This window comes from Atheta coriaria, unplaced genomic scaffold (assembly GCF_025399875.1).
Source record: "Atheta coriaria isolate IRGN ID8LTWV9N9 unplaced genomic scaffold, Caltech_Dcor_3.1 hic_scaffold_9_pilon, whole genome shotgun sequence".
In the NCBI taxonomy this organism is placed as follows: Eukaryota; Metazoa; Arthropoda; class Insecta; order Coleoptera; family Staphylinidae; genus Dalotia; species Dalotia coriaria.
Window position 1 is genome coordinate 9,811,146 of NW_027045451.1, and position 24,001 is coordinate 9,835,146.

Here is a 24,001-nt window from a genome sequence, read left to right on the forward strand (position 1 = left end):
TATTTATTATTATAGTTGGCCTCGGCACATCAAGAACAAAAGAACGAATTGAAACAATTGCGCGACAAACAAGTTTTTTGTTGTTGCATTTTTTTAAATGACTAGATTTATCCCACTTTTTATATTTCATATTTTCGGTAGCTGCGTTCGTGTAGAATGTAGATGGCGCATTGAGGACGACATAAAGTTGTTGATTTTTTGCGTCTTTTCCTCTTTCGCCAGACAACAATACTAGTCGTATTCGCGCGGTGCTTTCGTCGAATGTGATTTGGTCCTTTTCGGCGTTCGTCCTTAACAAAAGTCACTTCGAGTCGTTGGCTCGCCGGCTGACAATATCGGCTGGCTGGCTGTCGTCCTGTGCCGGTAAGGACTCCCTCGGGCATCCGTCTCGCGTCTCGGCGCAGTCAGCAAGTTATCTCAATATGTACTCGAAACGAAGCGAGCGGCGAACGTTTCATACTCGGCCGAGGACGCGGAAAAGACGGATGGGGATGGCGCTGGGGAAGGACGAGGAGGATGCCGGGGGCAGCGAAGGAGTATTGGCGAGTTATCGACGCCGGTGATCGACTCGAACAGTGCGCGGCACGTCCGCATCGTCGTCGCTTAGAAAAATTTTCGAATTGACCCCGGAGGACATTTTTATTTTTCACAACATTTTTAAGGGGTGAGTTAACAAAAGAAAACAAGTTTTGAATTATTTATAAACTATTATTTGTTTATAATAGGCAAGTTAATGTCCAGTAAATATCCAAACTAATGGTAATGTGAGTTTTTTTTGTTTATTTGTTACGCTTTCACACAAAAACCATTAAATCTATTTTTATAAATTTTTGTGTACAGATATATTTGGCCCAGGAAAAGAAAATAGGCTATTTTTAGTTGCATAAATATAACTTTTAGGGTGTAAAATAAGGGATGAAAGTTGATATAGGTACGTTTAATAGTTAAAATTATATAATTTAAATCCGGATGGCGCTGTAGTGCATCACTGCATATCACTACTTAGTATAAAACAAAGTCGCTTTCTCTGTCTGTCCCTTTGTATGCTTAAATTTTTGAAACTACGCAACGGATTTTGATGCGGTTTTTTTGTAATAGATAGAGTGATTCAAGAGGCAGGTTTATATGTACGAGTATAATAACATCCATTAAATAGTAGAGAAGTACTGATATTTTTGAGGTTTCTAATGTGATGTCGTAAATAATTACATTTTTTTCGCTTACATTACAAACGCAGGCTTAACCCTACGAGTTTTATAAAAATAATGTACTAAGTATTGTACACATTGAAAAGGTCTACAGAAAAGTCCGTGATGATATATGTCTATCTCTTATAGATAACCCACAATAACTTTTTTTGTCATTTACTTTTTATGACAAATAATGGCTAATTTTCGAAGCGATTTTAACCAATACAGCATTAATCCTTAACCAATTAAACACCTTGAATACATTGTTTATTTAATATAGATTATATGGCCCTTTACACCGTACGATTTAAGTGACTATTTTCGAAGATATTACTGATTTAAAAATTGCGGGACGTAGCGTTTGCGGCGGTACCGGCTGGCCGCCCGGTGCGGCAAGAGCGTGCCTATAAATAGCGCGTCTGAGGCCGCGGTTTTCCCTATAGCACTTTGAATTTAGCAGCAAATAGAAAATTTTATTGGCGGAGTTGAGCAATAAAAAAGTAAATATTTAGACTACTTTTTATTAAAATCAGCGAGACACAATTTCAAGTAAAACTGCTTCAATATTCTGCTGATTTTTAAACAATTAATCACTCCACAGAATTATGAAAATATAATTTGTGTTGGAGAAATATTTCAACATTTAATATCCATAACTTTTTTGGAGGTCATAAAAAGAACCCACGAATTCTACACAATAAAAAAGCGCCGCCTAAGAATGATGTGACTGAATGTGACCATTTTACATTTCTACTTTGCGCTGCGACGTTTTGCTTACCTTTTGCCCTCATCTCGTACTCATCTTTTGCGTGAGTTTCTCCGCACAGACTCACCTGAACTTTTTTACATTTTTGCGCCGACGACGACGTCTCCGCCGCCGCCGCGGTAATCTAATGCATTTAAAAAGGCGTAAAGTCACACCTTGCTACCCCACCATTCCCGCCCCCAACACTGGCACATTATCCCCGACACCCTCGACCCCGGCGATATTTCCTCGCACGCGTCACACCTTTCACCCTCGCCTATTTTTTTGTGCCACCGCCGCTCTTACAGCAATTCAAGCTTGCTTTTCGTTTCTTTTTGCGCTTTTCACTCCATGCTGAGTGTGTATGTGCGTTTTTTCGTCTCTTCTCCGCGTTATCCGTTATGAATGACTGTCTCTATGCGTACACACATACCAACACCTACCTGCTGGATATGTGTGTGGCTTTTGCAAAAAAAGGCGCACAATAAAAACAGAATAATGACGTCGTTACGATGAAACATCGCTGCATCTTTTATGAAGTCGCAAATTAATGAATGTGCCCGAAGACGGAGCGCGAGCGCGCGCGGGCGTAAATGTTTAATGTTTACCACGGCCGCCGCAGCCGCTGCCACCGCCGCCTCCTGCGTTATGTGTGTGTCGCCGGTTGAAGCCGGGATCCAGCGAAAAGTTGAATAAGTGGAAAGCGCAGCCGAGCGCGCGACGGTCAACGCACGCATCGCCTTGATTTTCATATGTCTAATGCGGGGCGAGGACCGCCGGGCAGGCGGCCATCTTGTTCCTGGTACGGTCGAGTGCACCGGTCCCTTTGATATTTCCTTCACGGTTAATTAACCGACAAACAGCGCTAGCCAACAATAACCAAACAAGCGCATTAACAACAAAATACAGCGTAAGTACACCAATTTCGAATTTACCGCAATTTGGTTCAAAGCTCTACAAACCGAATGTAAATTATTCATATACTCTTACAGCATTTACCATTTGTAATGAAGTTTTTCTTTAATATCACAAATTTAACAGAATAAATATTTTGGTTTGTCAAAAATTCAATTTTTGCAAATTTTTATTTCACTTGTTGATTATTTTGAATTTTTGAATTTTCTAAAATGACTACTAAATTATTTATTTATGACGTGTTCCAAATGAAGTGACGAATGAACCAAATGAAGGGCTAAATAATTTCACGATTCGCAAAGTTGGAATATTTGGAAATGCAGTTATTCCGAGATAAATTCGGTGAAACTTGTTGGCAAATCGCGATGGTCACGAATCCGAACGCGTCCGCTTCAAATATTCAACGCACATCTGCACACAGTAGCAACCGAACTAAATGATAGCGAATGAGGAATGAGTAACGACTGATACACCGCTGCCGAGGGGGGCAGCATGGGGGCCAAGCGAGAAAATTGCATTCGTGCCGTGCGCGTTTCTCGCGTACGTTTTCTCATCCTCTTTCAGTTCGGCAGCGCGCCATCCCTGTGATGTGGGCAATTTCGTGCGGATGTATCGACTAATCGCATCCTCCCTGCCGCCGCCGCCGCCGATATCCTCGCCCCGTAAACGTTTTCACAGCGAGATGCACAGAGATGCGCGCTGATTTCGTTCCGGCGTGTGCGGTGCGGGCTTTGTGTTGCCTCCGTGCTTGTGTTTGCCGTGTATTTACGTATGGAATTTATGATTATGCACTTAGATTAGCTGCGCTGTTAGTCGTAATTACTGCAGCGGACGCCGCCGCTTCAAACCGAATTTCCACGCCGGGACAAATTGCTCACGTCCATATTTGCGATTGTAAACAAAATACGACGCGAGAAGCGCGCGATAATGCGTTAAATAAAGTTATTCGAACGTTATGCAATTGCAATTCTATCAAAACAACAAAATGGACGTATGCATCAAACGTGTTAATTACCATTTAACAATATATAAACACACACAAATTGCATTAATTCACTTTGAGATCTTATGTAAACTATTCGGAAACTTTTTCGGTTTCAAATGCATCGCTAATTTTAAATTTACTCTTGTAGTTCTATGTCGGGTGTCAGAGGGCGCCACCTCCTGGACACACTTTCCAAATTTGTAATAATTGTAAAAAAAAATAGATAAAAACTTGAAGAGTATTCTTTATATTACAATGTAATACTTATATTTATTTATTTTTCGTTATTTGGTCATGTTTTAGATATTTATAAACATAACAAGTACGCATGCGCAATACGTACTTGTCAACCTTCAAGTGATTCATTTCTGGTTTCCATCAAAACACAGCTGAGTTCCCAATTTGTCAATAATTTAACGTTTATTACTAATTGAAGCATACAATCACTACTAATAACTACTACACAATTTACAGACGTGCAGACTACTTAGAAAATGTCTGTGAGCCAAGGTAATTGCACAAGAAATTGATATTTCTAGATTTGTTCATAATTTTTGTTTGTTCACTGAAAAACATCAATTAATCTATTCAATTTCTGTAGATAATCGTCCAGAACTCTTTGAAGAAGTTAAACTTTATCAGAATGCCCGTGAACGTGAGAAGTACGACAACATGGCTGATTTGTATGCAGTTATAAACACTTTGCAGCAACTTGAGAAGGCCTATATTCGAGATTGTGTTACGCCAAAGGAATACACTGGAGCCTGCAGTAAACTACTTGTTCAATACAAAGCAGCTTTTAGACAGGTTAAGGGTGATGAGTTTCCTAATATTGATGCATTTGTGAAGAAATTTCGTGTAAGTATCAATTATTATCTGCAATATATGCAATATTTTCATTTTTTGTTTTAGCTGGATTGCCCTGCTGCTTTAGAACGTATTAAAGAAGACAGACCAATAACAATCAAAGATGATAAGGGAAACACAAGCAAATGTATTGCAGATATTGTTTCTGTAAGTTGTTTTTATTTAGAAACACTTCCAAGTTTAATAAGTTACATTTTTAGTTGTTTATTACACTTATGGACAAACTGCGGCTCGAAATTCGTGCAATGGACGACTTGCATCCGGAGTTACGTGATTTGGTTGATACAATGAACCGATTGAGCATCCTACCCTCTGAATTTGAAGGGAAACAGAAAGTTACCGAATGGTTGGGCACGTTGAATGCGATGCAAGCATCTGACGAGCTCTCTGAAGCGCAGGTGCGACAGCTTCTTTTGATCTTGAGAGTTCGTACAGCGCATTTAACAAAGTTTTGCACAATTCTTCATAATGTTTGTGGGAACACACTTCACCAGAGAGAATCATATTTCGTGCAGAAATGCTTGCAATTATTGCCACTGGCGTGTATTTTAAGTTTAATTACGCATATATTTTAGTAATAGATTGTTATTTAACATAAGAACATAAATTAAGATGTAAGTTTTTGCCATCAGAACTCTTAATATTCTTGCATAGCAGACGTAATCAAGTTGGTACAGTTTGAATTTGGCGCCTGTTTTTAGTAATTTTTCTAGGGGATTTTACTTCCGTTAGTTGGGACCACTGCATGTAACTTGGTAATTTCAGTGCAACCAACCTAACGAAACTAAACATAACCAGGGAAACTTGCATGGTTACTATAGCTCTTTTCGTGAACGTTCATCACCGCGGTGCGTACGTTCAATTTTTAAATCCACAAACATCCTTGTGGTTTTCATCCCTATTAGTGTAAAAAGCTAATAACAAAACACAAACATGCCACCAAAATTCGATCCCAACGAAGTTAAATATGGTAAGGGCCAATTTTATTTAAAAGAAACATTTGCAATCGCCTAATCTTATAACCTAAAATTTTCAATGTTATTGTTGCAATGTTCATTAAAACTGTTGTTTTACTAAATTAACTTCTTTTTTGTAGTGTACATGAGGTGTGTTGGTGGCGAAGTTGGTGCCACTTCCTCCTTGGCTCCTAAAATTGGTCCATTGGGTCTGGTGAGTGAAGACAAAATTGCTACTTTCTGCTCCTGGTTTAACAACTTATTTTCTAATGTACATATTCTCTTGTAGTCTCCAAAGAAAGTTGGTGACGATATTGCCAAGGGTACCGCTGACTGGAAAGGTCTTAAGATCACTGTCCAGCTGAAAATCCAAAACAGACAAGCTACAATTTCTGTCTGCCCATCAGCTGCTTCATTGATCATTAAAGCTTTGAAGGAACCTCCACGTGACAGGAAGAAGGTTAAGAACAGTAAGTTTTGTTACTCAATTTAATGGTTTTGTAAGTTTAAAACTGATCAACATTTTAGTTAAACATAGTGGCAATATCACCTTTGATGATATCCTCAGCATTGCAAGACAAATGAGGCCACGTTCAATGGCGAAACAGTTGTCCGGCACCGTGAAGGAAGTGCTTGGTACCGCGCAGTCAGTCGGTTGCACTGTTGATGGTAAGAACCCACACGACGTGATTGACGAGGTAAACAATGGCAGTTTAGAAGTGCCCGAAGAATAGACGTTTAATTCTTTGATAAAATATAAAATTTAAAAAAAACAAGGCGCTCTTGTTTAATTTATTGAAATAATCCTGATATTATTTATTGAGCTGCTGACTATAATTTGTGGTTCTTCTATGATTCTCTACAGGATAGGTTGCTATGTGTTGTAGCATGTTTATAAGTTTTATATAATTAAAACTTATTATCTTGGTATGGTTGTATTCCATGCAACCAACACATTCAATCTGTATTTATTCCAATCAGCCATACCAGTTCTGGAAATGATTTCACCCTTGCCATCTAGAACTATCATTGAGGGGATTTCAGAGATTCCATAAACAAGCCTCAACACCCTAAAATGTACATTTGAGGATTTTAATGAACTAGTGTAAGATTATTTACCAGATAGCTGGATCACCAAATGGTACAGCATACCAACTACCATGCCTCTGTGTAAAGTACGTTTTCATTGTTTCTTCATCATAGTCAAAGCTCACATATATAACTTCAAGCCTTAAATGTAGTTCTTGGCTTTTAGTATAAATTTCTTTTAAATTTATTAAGAATTGCTTGCAGTCCGAACTCCAAGACGCAGCAAAGTACAAAATAATTATCCTTCGATTCTTGAAAGCTTTCTCGCATGGCACAATAACACCCGTGCAACTCATAAGCTCGTTGCTTTCTATAAATTCCATTTCGTGTATAAAATAAGTATACTGACGTTTGAAAACAACGTACAGAAGAAAACACTTGAATTTTTTGAAAGACAGTTGGTAACTTAAACAGAAAGTCCCTAGTTATATTTTTATATTACATAATTTTGCGTAAAATTTGGCATATAACATTTTTATATACATATATTTCATATTTAACATGCAATATATTTAAAATATTTAGATATAAAATTATTATGTTAAAGAGTATGAAATTTTGGTAATTAGTTAGTTACCAATGGTTGCGCAGTAAAACCAAAATCCCCAAGTTTCAAACTGACAGTTTTGAATTTCACCAATAAGCGCCAATCACAACACGTTGAGTACCTGTTGAAATCCCGTCCAATCTCAACGGCCGTTATCAAATTTTGAACACTTTGCGGTCAAAAGAATAAATAAAAAAACTTGCATTCGTGTCCACACCTTAACTGTACGATAATAAGATGAGTGTGCACGATTCTCTCGCCGAAACGCCACAGCCATCCGCCTGTTCGACCGAAACTAAGCAATCACGCCAATTTTCAATACCAACGAACCCAGTGCAAGTGAAATTGGACGTGAAGAGAAATCTTATGGACATGAACGTTTCAACGGAATCATTGGGTATATTATCGCTGGACGATATGAAACCAACAAAGGTAAATATATTTTAGAATCATTGTACATAAAATACAATAATGTAAGGTTGTCTAATATTTTTTTTAATCAGGATTCTCTTACATCAATTCATAATCCAGCCACCACAAGTACAATTGCAACAACAAGCAGCACAGAGGCACGCCAACAGGTCCTGGAAAGCACTCGCGCTTTATTAGCTAAATTCGCCAACAGAAAGAACAGCTCAAGTCTTACAGAAAGTACAGTTAATGAGAGTGATTTACAAATGACACCATCTAAAGGCAGCACCATTAATGAAAGTGATTTGCTAAACAAAAGCACTGCAAGCAATGTTTCAGTAAATCAAGCAAGGAGAAATTCAGTTACATCAAACACTTCATCCTTATCATATGGTGATTCAATCAGTGCTTACATCAGTGAATTACAACATCAGTTGGGAGCTAATTCAACTGCAACCCTCAGTGACATCATTGGCAATAAGTCAAAACAATCCTTTGAGTTGGATAGTGGAATGTTTCAATGTGCTGAAGAAATGAAGCAACAACTTGATGAGGATGAGAAAGCATTGAGAAAAAAATATGCTGCACTACCAAATGCTACTCAAGCTTCATTCAACAATCTGGAGAATATTTCTGCTCATTTTGATGAAAAAGTCTCAATGGGTGAATTTTTCAAACAGAAAAGTGATATCTGCTCACTCTTCAAAACTAGTAGTCCTAAAAGAAAACCTATAGCTTTGGTCAACTCTACAGCAATTGAAGATGACACAAAGGAGAGTACCACACTGAATGAAAGTGTCTTATCTGCAATCAATCAAAGTATTGCTAGTGTTTTGAGTTTGTCTCAGATACAAGGATTAATCACAGGTGATGAAAACACACCAAACAAGGTGATTGAGAAATTGATCAAAGCACCACTACAAATAAATAATACCAACTCAAGTAAAATGCAACAAAGTCACATTAATCAAACTGAAAATGCGCCGCCTGTTTTGTTAAAAGATGGATATTTTAACTCACGGTCGAGTTTGGGCTCGCCAAGTTTATCATCAGTTGGCAAATTGTCGAAATTTGCTAGTAGCACAGATTTGAGAACTCCTACAAAAGAAAGTATGGCTTCATCAACGAAAATTTACACTGCACGGAGTTTGAGCAGCATAAATGATAATAAGGAGAATATGATGAGTCCTAGACGGTTAGAGGAGAAGAATAGGACTTTGAATTCGTGTCGAAGCACTAGTAGTATGGATAGCATTCCTGATGGCATTGCAAAGTTAGCAAGCACAAAATGTGAAATGGTTTGGGGATGCATTAAGGAAGGCAGGGCTGTTTCAATGGATATTACTATTAGGAATAAGAATAATCGCAGAGTTAAATTTATGGTATGTTTAAATTAATAGTTTTTCATTTCTTTCATGTTTTTTATTTGTTTTTTTTTTTATTAAGTTAACGTATTATATCAGTTGTATAACTTTTATATACATTTTACAATTCTTAAAACAACTTTTGTTTCAGATTAACACGAGTAATTCAAACTTTAAGTTAACCAACATGGAACTTCAAGGCGATAAAGCAATACTCCTCCTACACCCATTGGAAACCCGCCAATTATTTATCTCATGCTCCCCGAACGCCATCGGTCCTCAAACAGGCAATCTCGTTTTTACTCCCATCGTGCGCAAAGAAGAACAACTCGCCAGCCGTCAACAAATTGCGATGTATGCATATGGCGGCCATGTCAACATTCAAATTAAAGGACAAACTCGTGACCTCGCCGGAAAACTTTGGGTGTCACTTGGTCCACTCGACGGTCGCTATGAACTCATCGCTGATTTTGTCATACGCAACAGCGGTACTATTGATGGTTTTGTTTCATTGACTGTTAATTCCAAATCACTTTGCGCCTACGATGATATTAGTCTTACCCCATCGAAAGTAATCATCAAACGCGGTTCTGAAACCAATGTACGCGTGCGCTTCCGGCCCAGCAAGAACGATCTTCAGCTGTTGAATCAGGCATTAAGTAATAAAAGCATGAAAGCGTCTGAAATTGCTGTTATTAAGATGATTTCCGGCGCGGATATCAATCGTCAACGCATCAATAAAATCAGCAAGAAGATTCCAAAGGAGTATGAGTACAATATGCAAGATCCACTTGCACAGCAGCTAAATGCGCCGTATCAAAACGCAACGCGTGGTGAAGATATTCGCTATTTTAATGAATCTGTCAAATCTGTGAAGAGTTTGATGCAGACACTTGATTGCACAGAGATATCTCTACTAGTTGATCGTGATATGGACGCTACTTTAATGCCGGAAGCTGATGATTCAACTGTATTGTTTAAAACAATGATTAGTCCCGATGATAGCGAATTAATGGACAACTTCGCGGAACACTCATACCTGAAATCATTCAAAGTTGAACCGGACAAGGTGATTTTGACACCTCCGGCTAAATGTGCTGATCACATACTTCTGAATACCACTTACGACAGGCCTGTACAATTTAGAGTGTCTATATCACCCGAAGGACCGGTGAGGATTTCACCTAGGTGCGGAATGGTGCGGCCGGGTGAAACTGTCATGGTCAAAGTCGAATGCGAGTATGGCGTCACAATGGCTCGCCAGGACTTTGAAGTTCTCTTCGAGATCGAGGACGAGGCGCTTAAGAGCAAGGTTAGTGTTTTGAACTTATAATTTTATATCAAATACTATAGCTTTTATGATGTTTACAATTTTACGTGACAATCCATATTATAAAATCTAGAATTATTCAAAATGGCAGGCGACCGTTTTGTCGCCCTTCGTTGTTTGTGATTTATGACTGAGAAACAGTTTACAATTTTGTACAAAACTAGTTTACACACTATTTATAGTCAGTATTTACAATTTAAATTAAAATCATAAATTATTATTACCCATGTGGTTTCTTTCACTTTTAACTTAACGTGCTCTGCGCACACGACGACAACATGATGTTTTTGTGATTCGGCGTTCAATTTCACTGCACGCACGGCGCCGCCGAGAATAATTTATAACAAGGAAATGCTGCATTGAAAATGCGGGGACTATCACTTTGCGACCGTTTTTAACACACTTCCTTATGATTTTAATCGACATTATGTTCGACACATTTCTCACTTTTATTTTCATTACTCCCGGAGAGGAACTTGCGCACCCTTTCTTGATACTCGGAATTACTCTCGGTCTTCGGCAGATTGCCACCGTCTTCAGTCTTGGGTAAATATTTTGCTAGTTTTGAACTGTTTGGAAAGTGATTTAAAATATCTGGTGGCACTACTGGTGGTGGCGCTTTTTTATTGCCCTTGTGAACTGTGTTGACTTCAATTTTACCTCTGCTCTTCGAGATAATTATATCATCCGGATAGGAGTTGCGCATTCCGGCGAATGCTACTCTTGCACTGAGACCAGACCAAATCATCTCCAGTAAACAAGCGATCATTATATTCAATGAAAGAACAAATTTAATGTTTGGCAGTTTACTATCATCAGACAATTTGTTGGTATTGCTATTGTTTACTCGAAAATCAAACTCAAAGTTTGGCAAATCCGAGTATTTCTCATATTCAGCAATGAGGGTGATGATCATGACGAATACACATATTGAAGAGAGTATAGTTGATGTTAGAGTAGCCAGGAAGAACCATCGGATGTTGTGATCGATGTACCATCGCTTCCAGGCTAATAAACCGAAGATTCCTGCGAGGAATGCTCCCAGTGACATTAAACATGGCGCCAATGCACAGTTGCGATGTGTTAGTGATAAAAATTGTATTTCTCTAGTTGCATTCATGGTTAGATCCACTTCTGCTTGCTCTAGTTCCATAGAAGTATTAAAACTTGTTGATTCTTCATTTTGAATTGTACTTAGAGTAGTGTTATGACTACCATGATGAATATGATAATTGGATATGCTTAACATCGCCATTAAAAGCGCTGTAATAGCTAGTGCGATGTGTACGACACTTAAACCAAGAACTGTAGATGCAGAATATCTTCTCTCAGATGGATACAATCCTGTGGGATCCGGATTGGTACGGATTTTTATCTTGTAGATATTTTCCATGTTAAAGTTTGTGCTTGTAGTAAAAAATCTAAAAATAAAAATATGAATAAGTAGAGTGCAAATGTCAAAAACATGATTTTCCGCCATATTGGAATATGTTTAATTTAAAATTCCATCGGTAAAAGAACAAAGAATGTTTATGAAAATTGAAATTACTTTACATACTTTCTATTATGTTTTATGTTTACTGTTTTGTGCTCTGTTTTGCGCAGATTCTTGTGCGCTGCGCGACGTGCGCGTGAGTTGTGAAAACAATTATTGTAAGAATTGTAAATTGTTAGTTGTTAGCGTAAGCAATCGATGTTACGACACTCGCGCGCGGTCGATTGCTAAACGTTGCGCTCTTGTTTTCTTATTTTGTGGCGGCGTGCTCGCAAGCCCCTTTTAACTCGGTTGATCTCTTGTGGCACTTTCTTTGTGTGAACTTCGGCATGAACTTACAACATTCGCGGAGCTCCACCGGCCTTGGATTACGCGATTATGTGCGCGTATTAACATTAATCATGTTTTATTAATGTCATTTGCGCGTAGCAGTGAAGCTGAAGCGGATGAAACAGCTTTTGTTTTACCGTTTTGACCATTACAATCGTCAAAACAAGATTAAGATGAAGATTTTTAAGTTACTTAAGTACTTACCAAAGATTTATTTAGTTTCGATTTGTGTTCAACAAGATTTTTGTTTTATTCGTTTTACTATTATGTTGGTTTAATTGTGCGTCGATTTGTAGAAGCATTTTTTATAGTAATTGTGGTTTTAATTGAAGTTTTGAAGTCGGAATGTCCGAGTTGAGAGCGTTCGCGAGTTGTGGGTTCGACCGTGGACTGCGCCCGGCCTGCAGTCGCTTCAAAACTGGTTAATAATAAAATAAATGCATGTCGCGACTCGCGTTCGGCCCGTGAGGCGAGAAGAGAAGGCGCACTTTACCAGGTGGGGCAGGACGAGCTGAAAACACGATCGCAAAATTGCAAAATAAAGAGTAAAGGCACGTAAACAACGAGAAGGGACATCCCGATACAAAGTACATAATAAAACAAGTAGAAGTACTTAAGTTAAATGATTGGAAGTATATTTCTACGACACAATTCTTCAACACTACTAAAAAAACTTTTTTTTAATTAACATTTGATTTGTTTGATTTGTCTTAGTTTAGAATAGCAGAATAACTTAAAATATAAAAAAATATTATTTATAGTGTTAAATAAGGGATGAAAATTGATATAAAGATTAAATCATAGGTATAGCTAAATAATGAATCCGAGATGACGCTCGTTATGCTTTATACGCATTTCTCATTTCTTTAAAATAAAATTGCGAATTTGATGATAAGAATTGACATACGAGTATACTAGGTCCAAAAAAACAAGAAAGCAAAAACGAAGTTCCGAGCAAAATCCAGCATAATATACATTATTAATCTACTATTGTTCTATTTTTATTACTCTAGCACCGAAAGAACTTTTTAAATAATATTGCTGAGTGCCGATTGTCCTTGACATACTGATTTCCGCTCCCAGATTGTAAGTACTCGCGATCGTACATATTTTCTATTCATGTCTTCACCGCACTCCGTGCAAGACCGTGTGACTGCTAAAACGCTAATGAAGCTCAATGCGCAGGAATGTTCAGGTATGTCTGTGGTCTTGCCCACAATGTACGAAACCTCCAACTCCAACACACACGTGAGTAAACTGATTCTGTACACACATGCACGAGCAAATAAAGCCGGAGTATTCGCTTTATAAACGCTCAACAGGCTGACAACAAAAGCGTGCATTCATTTGCCGGCGTGTCTTTGGCTTCGTTTGCGTTCGCTTGTTCATTCACATGACTTCATCATCTTTAATGATATTGAATACTATTCGTAATTGTATATTTCATATGGGTTTGTTGACTTGTTAAATTCTACAATTACGTCTAATGTTTAATTCTAATGCATAATGTATATTATAATATAATAATTTTAATTAATTTAATATTTTTATGAATAATTAAAAAATATAAAAATATAAAATATAAAGTCGTTGAATTTAATTATATAAAAAGAGTGAGACTGTTTTTGGAAATTAATATCTTTAAATACATAAAAATTTATAGAAACAATTTTAATTACCTAGGTATAATTTAATAAGTGCTTATAAAAAGGAACATTTTTAAGAAAGAGTGTCCAAAATGATGTTAATTAGGTGAGAAATGAATGAGACCCGCACTGGACCGCTGAACGATTTAGGCACTGATTACGGTTATTACTACGCGGTCCCCCTTTATACCTGCGGGCAACCCGCTTTAAATGGTGGGGGTAAGATGCTGCTTTGTGAGGCTGCGCACGAATTTGAATTTGCAAATTCATTTGTTTGAATAAAGAAGTCTAAAGTGTTGCCCTCCATTTCATATCGCGATTCATATCGCGGAACTGTTCTATCTATATATATAAAATTTGCGTGTCACAGTGTTTGTTTCCATACTCCTCCGAAACGGCTTTACCGATTTTTACCAAATTTTATATGCGTATTAAGTAGGTCTGAGAATCGGCTAACATCTATTTTTCATACCCCTAAGTGATAAGGGTTGTTTACCCTTAACTTTTTTTAAAAATTTTGGACAAATTCTTTTGTTTTTATTTTTTTTATAATGTGGAATTAAAAAATACATACAACCCTAAATTTTAAGTTTTTTATCACCAACCCCTATTTCTTTATAGCCATTTTAGTAATTTAATCATTTTTCATCCCGTTCAAAGAAAATTTTTATATGCGTATTCAGTAGGTCTGAGAATCGGTAACTTCATATCTCTAAGTGATAAGGGTTGTTCACCCTTAATTTTTTTTAAATTTTGGTCGAAATTTTTTGTTTTTATTCTTTTAATGTGGCACTAAAATATACATACAACCTTAAATTTTTGGTTTCTTATCACCAACCCCTATTTTTTATAATAAGTAAGTTACTTTTTGTCTACACTAAAATTTATCTAGAAACTAGAAATAATTTATATGGCAAAACAACGTTTGCCCGGTTAACAAGTATTCTATAATATTTATATTATGTGTTTATACACTAGATAACAATGGTTTACCCCTACATTGATTGCATGATAGCAAACAAATAAACACGCTGCATAACATTGATTGTAATCCGCGTTAAATATTAGTACTTGTGCAGCTGTGCAATCAACTTTTGACTTAACTCACTCACTCTTGAATATCATCGTGGGAATTCACACAAAATATGAAATCTTCAATAAATTGCGATAAAATGTTATTATTCACACGATTCCATACAATTTACAAATGTTACGTGCATTACATTTGTATTTTTGTAATACCAATGCAAGTTTAAAATTACTCCTACGAGTAAGTGTAATGTTTGTGTATAATATTTTCTTGCCATTACGATTTCGCGAAGAATTGGAGCGAACACGAAGCAAGCACGAATGCACACATCAATTGCACGCCATGGCAAATCATAAACTAAAATAAAGCAAAAAATTAAGTAATAGCTGAATGCCTGAATATCGCGAACTTGCTGAGCGAACACTCTAACGACTTCGCATTGCTACGGTGTTCCTTTTCAGCTTATACTCTGGATACTCTGTTTTATGTCGATATAAGCATGACAAACCGATTTGCGAGGCATTCAAGCGCATATTATAACAGGAAATAAATGATAGCATTATAGTGTTTTGTGATTAGTGATACTTTGCGCTGTGTTCTAGTTGTATTTGGTCAGGTAATGTTTATAACATTACTAATACCGTCATTTTCACGACTAAGTCATTATAACATTAATTATAATTATCTTACCATAAATATGTGCCTTATACGTAACTTAATAATATTCTTCTAACGCGAGACAAAAAAGACAACAAAAAAACAAGTTGCGCGTGCGGCTTGTCATCAGTATGGTAGAATGATGGTACCCATGTCTAGAATAGTTTATAACGCGGCGTGAAACACCGGCAAAAAGGAACTGGTAGGACTGGTATATTTGTGATGGTCGGAAGAAAGACCGAAAGAAAGGTGCAAACGGTATGTGGCACGTGCGCAGGAAGACAGCTGTCGGTTGCTCTTTCCAGTAAGCTCGAGGGCCCCACGGTGTCATTAATTTCACCCTACGGCATATACTACTCGTACGTGTGTGGAACATTCTATAAACAAACGTTTCCCTTTAAATGTTCTATTTTTAGAAATTTTAAGAAGAAAAAGTTGCAAGTAAAGTATATATACTCGTAATTGTTAGTATTTTTAGTTAAGTAATGAAAACTTTTTTGAAATATTTATTTATAAATTTTGCGTGAATATTGGATTTACAATTTTTATATTTTGAGTTAACATGTTTCGCACAGAGGGCATCTTCATAAAGTTTATGGTATATTTAATATAAAATAAAATAAAATAAAATAAAAAATATAAAAATTGTATATCCAATATTCACTTAAAATTTATAAATAAATATTTCAAATATACAATGGATTACGTATTCGCAAAAGAAAGTAATAATGAAAACTTTTTGTCAAAAAATAATAGAAAAATTTTAAATATTTGTATCCCAAAAATAAGTTGTTTACAACTTCACATGTTTACTGATTTCTAATCAGTAATCTCTGTAGCATTGCGGTTTAAAAAAATCCTGAACATGACTTATTAGCTTATCAATGTTTTACATACATTTCTTTCATACGCGTATTTCATACACATTCTTATTTCTATTGCAAGTACGAGTACAATAGCTGCGTGCTATACTACCAGTGGAGGATTTTAACGGTCGTCGTGTGCTGAACGTACGCACGATATCTATAAATACGCAAGGGAAAATACTTATCTACCCCACCGGTTGGCGGGTACAACGCATTCAACATATGATTGTACGCTACAGGGTGTTTACGCACGTATATCAACATCAAAGTCCTTTCGTTCCTATTGGATTCCTCGCGTTTTTGAAAACATGCGGTGTGTTTCATATGCAGCTGTGTTCCCTTCGTCAATTCCGTCGGTTACGCATGCATTATTCGATGCGAAGGGCCCGTTAGCAAATGGGCGCACGCCGTATAGACCCTCAACATCAACCGTCGAATTCACCATTTCAGTCATTCAGTCGTTGCGTAGCCACGCGCGATGCAACATCCGCCAAATTCAAGCCAATTTACATTTTAACGGTTTTTATTTTACGCGGCATACGAAATAGTTTGAAAATTTTGTGAATTAAAATTTATCAGTGAAAAAAAATGTCGCGACCAAAGAAACAAGGTTCTTATACGAATCCAGCGTTTTGTCAACAAAGTGAATTCTTCGATTCGCGGTGTAAAAGTCCCCAAAGAAGACAATCTCCTGTCGGAGCACAAACCGTGCATATTCTGGACACATCAATCCGAAGCATTCAAGAGGAACCTTTACCGCCAAGACCTTCAACGGCCAATTCAGTGCGATCCCACTATGAAGTCGAGGAATGTGATGAAGAACAAGAGTTTTACGAAGAGATGATCGTTGATGATCGTGGAGCTATCCAAGAAAAGAAGTTTGTTGTTGTCCATCAACAACATCAGAGTATTCAAAGCAGTCCTGGTAGACTAGATTACATTCCACTACAAAAGCAACAACTTCAACAACAACACGCACAAAATACTACACGTGGAAGATCCAGAGTTGCTTCACCTCCCAAAGTTTTATATCATGAAGAAGTCGATGCTTCAACTGGGAGATTACATCGTTACGCGACCATACCAACTGATGATGAGTTGGATGATGATGATGATGAGTGTGAGGAAGCTCATGAAGTTGAAGAACACGAAATACCACCACAGCAACCACCACAACAACAGCAGCGACAACATTTCGCGTTGGTTCCCGTTTCGGAGATTAAAAACAACAAGCGCTACGCTGTTATTACCCAGGAGGATATTGCGAATGCTTCTAGACCGGTTACAACAATGGCGAGACCAAGTCCCAGGCTTAGTCCAATGCCTAGTCCTGTAAGACTCTATCCGCAACACGTGGTACCAACATCAGGGCCATCAATACCTACTCAAGTACCAGTTCAACTTCAACGTAGACCAGCACCCAATCCACTTGCCACACAAAAACTTCATGAATTATTAACAACGCCGAAGAAAAATGTGCCTGTGTCCGCCATGTCGCCATTATCTCCAATCTCACCTATACAACCTATCCGGGGTAGTTTAAGGAATACACCGCCACCCAGAGCGCAACAAAAGTTGAATTATACGATTGGTAGCCGCCCACTTGCAAAAGGGGCAACTGCTTCACAACCGGTTGATAAAAGGCACACCGCCATTGTTGCTCCAATTTGTTCCAGTCCAGTGCAGACTGTTTACCATGAAACTACTTTCACGGATAAGATGGATCCGGATGGGGTTGTCTGCAAGAGTAATCCTGCACAGAAAACAATTGCTGTTGCTGCGTTTATGATGATTTTATGTGGGGCAGTCACAACTGGATTGTCAATTTATATGATTTCTTATTTGGGAAGAAATTATTATCTGGATTTTGGTATTTTGTCGGGTTCTATTTGTTTCATGTTGGGGTTGTTGGGATTCAGATCAAGACAAGTTTATTGGTTGCCTAATCGAAATTATATTTCCGGTAAGTGTCAAATTTTAAGTATATTTATTAATTAATATGCTAATTTCTTTTCTTGTTTTACAGGTTATTTTGTACTGAGCGTTTTCAGTCTGTTGACGTGCTGTGGATTGTTGGTACTGCTCGTCACGCAACCGCGACCCGGCACGCTGCTGGCGGACATGACTTCCGGCGCCGTGTGTGGCATTTCCGGTCTCTCACTGGGACTGGCGGCCATTGGTTTATTGGCGTCGTATTGCTGCAACGTGCCGCCGCCAGACAATCGCGTGCAGCATTGTGCACCCGGATTTACCGTTTGAGGGCAACACGCTTCATCGATTTCTAATTAAGTAATTAACCAAATATATATTTTTATTCTTGAACTCAAGCAAGAACGGGATCCAAAGAATTACTGCTACATACTTTGTTTGTACATAATACGCGATTTAGTTGATAAGATTATTTAATATATTGTAAACATTAATAATGTATAATTTATACCGTCTTAAGTGTATTCTTAACTAGATTATGAATTACGAATATAGCTTTTGTTATTGTTTGCATGGCTGTCATTAATATTTAATATAATTTAAGGATATGTACTTATTGTGTTAAATCAGGACAATCAATATGGATTATTGAGCCTTATTATTATAAGTATTAACTTATCTTTATTTATTTACCGTAAAAATAAAAATACACTCAAGTCAGTTTATTTCAAAAATAAAAATATAGTTACTAACTATATGCAACCATACTCTTTTGATGTAATGTTGGTTGCCTACATTGGTACTACACGTGTTGTTCAAAAGTTTTTGCAAGGTTAATAAATAGTAAACGATGAAAGCGATAAAAAATATAAAACTGAAGAGAAACCCGAAAAAATGCCGGGACTAGTCGACATTAAAACCATAGACGACGAAGATGAAGTAGAGTGTTTTTCCGAAGATTCTGACGTGGAGGAAGAAGTAAGATTTGTTTAAAACATCTCTAAATTATTGTATAACCTGAAACTCATGTTTTGTTCATTAATTTTATTTCTCTTCTACTTAATTTCTTATAGTACCAACCAACGAAACAGAAAAACAAGAAGAAAGTTGATTTTGACACCGATTTTAATTTTGTTGGCTCCACAGAAGAATACAACAAAGATGTTTGGAATGATCTCTCCAAGTATGTTAAAAGAAAAGCCAAGTCCAAAACTGATGACAAAATCAAAAAAGCGCGTAAAACACTACAAGACCAAGCCCAAAACTCTGATGAAGAGAAAGAAGACATAAAAGAAGATAATCAATCAGATGTATCACTCTCAGATGATGAGTTAAAGTATGACAATATAAAAATCAAAGAAAAAAAGAAAAAGAAGAAGAAAACTGTGGAGGAAGAGGAGTTTTTTGAGGAAGGTGAGATTGCCAATACTGAAATTGGTAGTTTCTATGAAATGAACTTGTCTAGACCATTGATGAAAGCCATTGGTGAGATGAAATTTGTTCATCCAACACCTATACAAGCCTCAACAATTCCTGTTGCCCTCCTGGGCAGAGATATTTGTGGATGTGCAGCTACAGGCACAGGTAAAACAGCTGCATACATGCTTCCAACACTTGAGAGATTGTTATTTAGACCAGCAGACAATGCAATCACCAGAGTTTTAGTGCTTGTACCAACTAGGGAACTTGGTGTGCAAGTATATCAAGTTTCCAAACAACTGACACAGTTCACTGATGTTGAAATTGGTTTGGCTGTGGGTGGTTTAGACTTGAAAACTCAAGAAAACATTTTAAGGAAGAATCCGGACATTGTTATTGCCACACCAGGTCGACTTATTGATCATTTAAAAAGTACACCTTCATTCTCATTAGATTCTATTGAAGTTTTGATTCTGGATGAAGCTGATAGAATGTTGGATGAGTACTTTGCTGAGCAAATGAAGGAAATTATCAAACAATGTTCCAGAACTAGGCAGACAATGTTGTTCTCTGCAACAATGACTGATGAAGTTAATGATTTGGCTGCTGTGTCACTTAATAAACCGGTAAAACTATTTGCAAATAGTAATCGTGAGGTAGCGTTCAATCTACGCCAGGAATTCATCCGTATTCGAGCTGAGGATGATCGTGAAGCCATTTTGGCTTCGCTTGTATGTCGTACATTCAGAGCGCATTGCATTGTATTCGTTCAGACCAAGAAGCAGGCGCATAAATTACACATTATGTTGGGATTGTTTGGTGTGCGTGTTGTTGAGTTGCACGGGAATTTAACTCAACCACAGCGGTTGGAGTCATTGGCAAAGTTTAAGAAGGAAGAGGCTGATGTACTTGTTGCGACTGATGTCGCCGCTAGAGGTTTGGATATTTCTGGCGTGCAAACTGTTATTAATTTTGTGATGCCTGCCACAATTGAGCATTATATTCACCGAGTGGGTAGGACGGCGCGTGCTGGACGTGCGGGTGTATCGGTTTCGTTGGCTGGGGAGACCGAGAGGAAGATTGTGAAGGAAATTATTAAGAAAGCGGCGAATCCGGTGAAGTCAAGATTAATTCCACCGGAGATTGTGGAGAAGTACAAAACTAAGCTGGAAAAGATGGAGCCGGAAATTGAAAATATTCTCAGGGAGGAATATGAGGAACGTTTGTTGAGTAAAACGGAGAATCAAGCGAATCGTGCACAAAAATTACTTGCAGGTATATTTATTTCATTATTTGAATTTGAATTTGGATAAGATGAATATAAATTGTTAAATTAATTTTATTTACAGGTGATCTTGACAATAAGCGTCCGTGGTTCCAATCCAAGAAAGAACGCAAAGACGAGCAAGATAGACTTGCGTTAAATCCGAAAACTGGCGACAAACCTGACAAGACTGCAAAGAAAAAGCCGGAGAAAGGAAAGAAGGCGAAGAAATCTGACACGGACACGGAATTAGCTAAAGTTGCGTTGGTTCAAGCGCGATTAGCAAAGAGGAAAACCAAACAAAAAAAGATCAACACTTGTTATGACGCTGCCACTCCTACAGCGATGAAAACAAAGAACAAGAAGTCCAGTTTTGATATGGAGCTAACCGACACATCTGCAAAGGGCGCTAAAAAGTTGAGGTATAACGCTCACGCCGCAATGAAGCAAAATGATAAGAATGGTAAAGGCGGAAAAGGATTTAAGGGTAGCAAGGCCGGTAAAGGGGGTGGTAAGCCAGGTGCGAAGGGCGGTAACAAAGGAAAAGGGAAAGCGTTTGGTAAGCCAATGGCGAAGAAACAACGTTGAATTAAATCAATTTTAATAAACATTCTTGTTAATACATAACTTTTAAAATTCACTTTGAAACTAAAATATTTCCAGTCTTAAATTAAAAATGCGGCATCGGACATAAGAAAACAATTTAAAAAATTATTGCTTCATTGGTAGGAACTTTGAATAAGATCATGCGCAATGAACATAACATTATTATTAATTATCATGATTATTTAACGACTTTTGACTTTACATCCTTTTCAACGTAGCATATAAATTTAAATTATGCCTATAACACCAAATAGCACAACTGAACACATCTTAGTTCGACGTGTACACAACAGGGCTAATCTCTATATACTGAGCCTGTTTTTTAGTTATACGGCAAACCGCATAGCTGAGCGTGTGTCGGCTATCTATGTACGTAGTATACAATCTTTGTTCAGTCGTCTTATCGCGCCGGTGTGTTCGCACGCGTTCCTCTTGCAAGTCTTGTTTGTTTTTGGTTGAAGTTCGTCATCGAAATTACTAATATGAAATTAATTTCATCTTTACGCGCTTATCGGTATTTGTGTTGCAAATTCGGAATGCATCGCGTTACATCTCTGAAAATTTGAATTGGTTCAATCGTTACAATCCAGCATCTACAGCATGTGCTTGCTGCAAACTGCGAGGGACACCAGTTGTAGTTTGCCATCGTTCGACAGGTAGGTTTAGCATTGAATTAATATTATTTATTTATTTTTCATCATTAATTTGGTCTATATAACGGTCTTGTAATCAGCATTTATAGTCTTTTGCATGTACGCATTCGCGAAGATTTACACATTGTGAAATAGAAATGTTATTGTTTTTGTCTACGCGTTTATCAATGCCAATGTGCAAGTTTTTATGCGTTCTGAACTTGCACTGTCCGCCTGTTCGCCGCAGAAGACACGTTTTAGTATGTGTGAATATGTGTTTTAACTTTATTTTTAAATTCCATGTTTCACTTTCTTTCCTCTAAATAAATAAATATGATACAATTTGATTATTAATAATTTTATGATATTATCATAATTTTTGTGGAATTTCGAATCTTGCGATGGAAAATTATGAAAATTATTCCGGGAACCGTGCGATTAGAGTGATTCTTTCAAATTTAAATAGAGCCAGAGCCATTTTATACAATGTGACGTTATCGCTCATCCAAATAACGCGAGAGGTGACTTGAAATTGTTTTAAAACATTTATGATTTTTGCGAGTTTTGGTATCACCCGGTGGAAATTCGGCTGTATCTCGCGAACCGTTTGTGTGATTTCAATGATTCTTTCAAATTTATATAGGGCGAGAGGGATTTTATAAGAAGCGCTATTGCCACCCCCGGAAATATTGCTGCAAGTGCCCTAAAATCACTCTCAAACTTTATCGAATTTTGCAAATTTTTGAAACACCCGCGTTGTATTTTTGTTTTTCAAAAGACTAATTTTGGCTTGTTTTAGGGATTTTGCACATGAACCTGACATCGTAGGAAAACCATTCTTTCATAAGATTGTTGGTATTGAATTTCTTTATCATTTTCATTAATAACTCTAGTGATTTGTTAATTAATTAGCAGCAAAAATTGCAATTTTGTGTTTTGAAGGACTAATTTTGGGTTGTTTTAGGGGTTTTGTACCAGAACCTAAGACTGTAGCACCACCATTCTTTCATCAGATTGCAAGTATTGAATTTCTTTGTCATTTTCATAAATAAATTTAGTAATTAGTTTGTTAATTTGCAACAAAAGTTGCATTTTTGTGTTTCGAAAGACTAATTTTGTCATGTTTTAGGGGTTTTGCACATGAACCTCACATCGTAGGAGAACCATTGTTTCATCAGATTGTAGGTATTGAATTTCTTTATCATTTTCATTAATAACTTTATTGATTTGTTGATTAATTAGCAACAAAAATTGCATTTTTGTGTTTTGAAATACTAATTTTGGGTTATTTTAGGGGTTTTGCACCTGTACCTAAGATCGTAGGAGAACCATTCTTTCATCAGATTGTAGGTATTGAATTTCTTTGTCATTTTCATAAATAAATTTAGTAATTAGTTTGTTAATTTGCAACAAAAGTTGCATTTTTGTGTTTCGAAAGACTAATTTTGTCATGTTTTAGGGGTTTTGCACATGAACCTCACATCATAGGAGCACCATTCTTTCATCAGATTGTAGGTATTGAATTTCTTTATTATTTTCACAAATAACTTTAGTAATTAGTTTGTTGATTAGCAGCAAAAATTGAACTTTTGTGTTTCAAAAGACTAATTTTGGCTTGTTTTAGGGGTTTTGCACATGAACGTGCCATCGTAGGAGAACCATTCTTTCATCAGATTGTAGGTATTCAATTTCTTTATTATTTTCACAAATAAATTTAGTAATTAGATT

At 37.0% G+C, this 24,001-nt stretch overlaps 6 protein-coding genes and 1 long non-coding RNA gene across 7 annotated transcripts; 6 read left to right on the plus strand and 1 right to left on the minus strand.

Moving 5' to 3' along the window:
* Positions 1-4,183: 4,183 nt before the first annotated feature.
* On the plus strand, positions 4,184-5,309 carry Vps28 (vacuolar protein sorting 28). The gene is given in 5 exon segments (XM_065313090.1): positions 4,184-4,345; positions 4,437-4,693; positions 4,748-4,849; positions 4,903-5,110; positions 5,113-5,309. Coding segments are annotated over 5 exon segments (642 nt in total). The 5' UTR covers positions 4,184-4,329; the 3' UTR covers positions 5,172-5,309.
* Positions 5,310-5,506: 197 nt separating this feature from the next.
* Positions 5,507-6,434, plus strand: RpL12 (ribosomal protein L12). Its single transcript, XM_065313091.1, has 4 exons — positions 5,507-5,672; positions 5,799-5,872; positions 5,948-6,128; positions 6,187-6,434. The coding sequence occupies exons 1-4, from the start codon at positions 5,636-5,638 to the stop codon at positions 6,390-6,392; spliced, it is 498 nt and encodes a 165-aa protein (XP_065169163.1). The 5' UTR covers positions 5,507-5,635; the 3' UTR covers positions 6,393-6,434.
* Positions 6,435-6,496: 62 nt separating this feature from the next.
* spd-2 (spindle defective 2) lies at positions 6,497-13,438 on the plus strand. The gene is made up of 5 exons (XM_065313088.1): positions 6,497-7,726; positions 7,798-9,087; positions 9,221-10,381; positions 13,238-13,310; positions 13,410-13,438. Exons 1-4 carry the CDS (start codon positions 7,532-7,534, stop codon positions 13,292-13,294), a joined length of 2,703 nt encoding a protein of 900 aa, XP_065169160.1. The 5' UTR covers positions 6,497-7,531; the 3' UTR covers positions 13,295-13,310; positions 13,410-13,438.
* Positions 10,383-12,657, minus strand: LOC135799866 (uncharacterized). Its single transcript, XM_065313089.1, has 2 exons — positions 12,429-12,657; positions 10,383-11,820 (listed from the first exon to the last, which is right to left on the minus strand). The coding sequence occupies exon 2, from the start codon at positions 11,790-11,792 to the stop codon at positions 10,815-10,817; it is 978 nt and encodes a 325-aa protein (XP_065169161.1). The 5' UTR covers positions 11,793-11,820; positions 12,429-12,657; the 3' UTR covers positions 10,383-10,814.
* A 2,779-nt stretch (positions 13,439-16,217) lies between the features above and the next one.
* On the plus strand, positions 16,218-19,013 carry spdo (sanpodo). Its single transcript, XM_065311780.1, has 2 exons — positions 16,218-18,386; positions 18,450-19,013. Exons 1-2 carry the CDS (start codon positions 17,012-17,014, stop codon positions 18,680-18,682), a joined length of 1,608 nt encoding a protein of 535 aa, XP_065167852.1. The 5' UTR covers positions 16,218-17,011; the 3' UTR covers positions 18,683-19,013.
* A 125-nt stretch (positions 19,014-19,138) lies between these two features.
* Rs1 (Dead-box helicase Rs1) lies at positions 19,139-21,662 on the plus strand. The gene is made up of 3 exons (XM_065311779.1): positions 19,139-19,330; positions 19,426-21,046; positions 21,121-21,662. Exons 1-3 carry the CDS (start codon positions 19,247-19,249, stop codon positions 21,621-21,623), a joined length of 2,208 nt encoding a protein of 735 aa, XP_065167851.1. The 5' UTR covers positions 19,139-19,246; the 3' UTR covers positions 21,624-21,662.
* A 348-nt stretch (positions 21,663-22,010) lies between these two features.
* Positions 22,011-23,768, plus strand: LOC135798912 (uncharacterized). Its single transcript, XR_010549805.1, has 6 exons — positions 22,011-22,297; positions 23,073-23,124; positions 23,238-23,293; positions 23,403-23,458; positions 23,568-23,623; positions 23,733-23,768. It is a non-coding gene; the product is annotated as an uncharacterized lncRNA (long non-coding RNA).
* Positions 23,769-24,001: the final 233 nt, after the last annotated feature.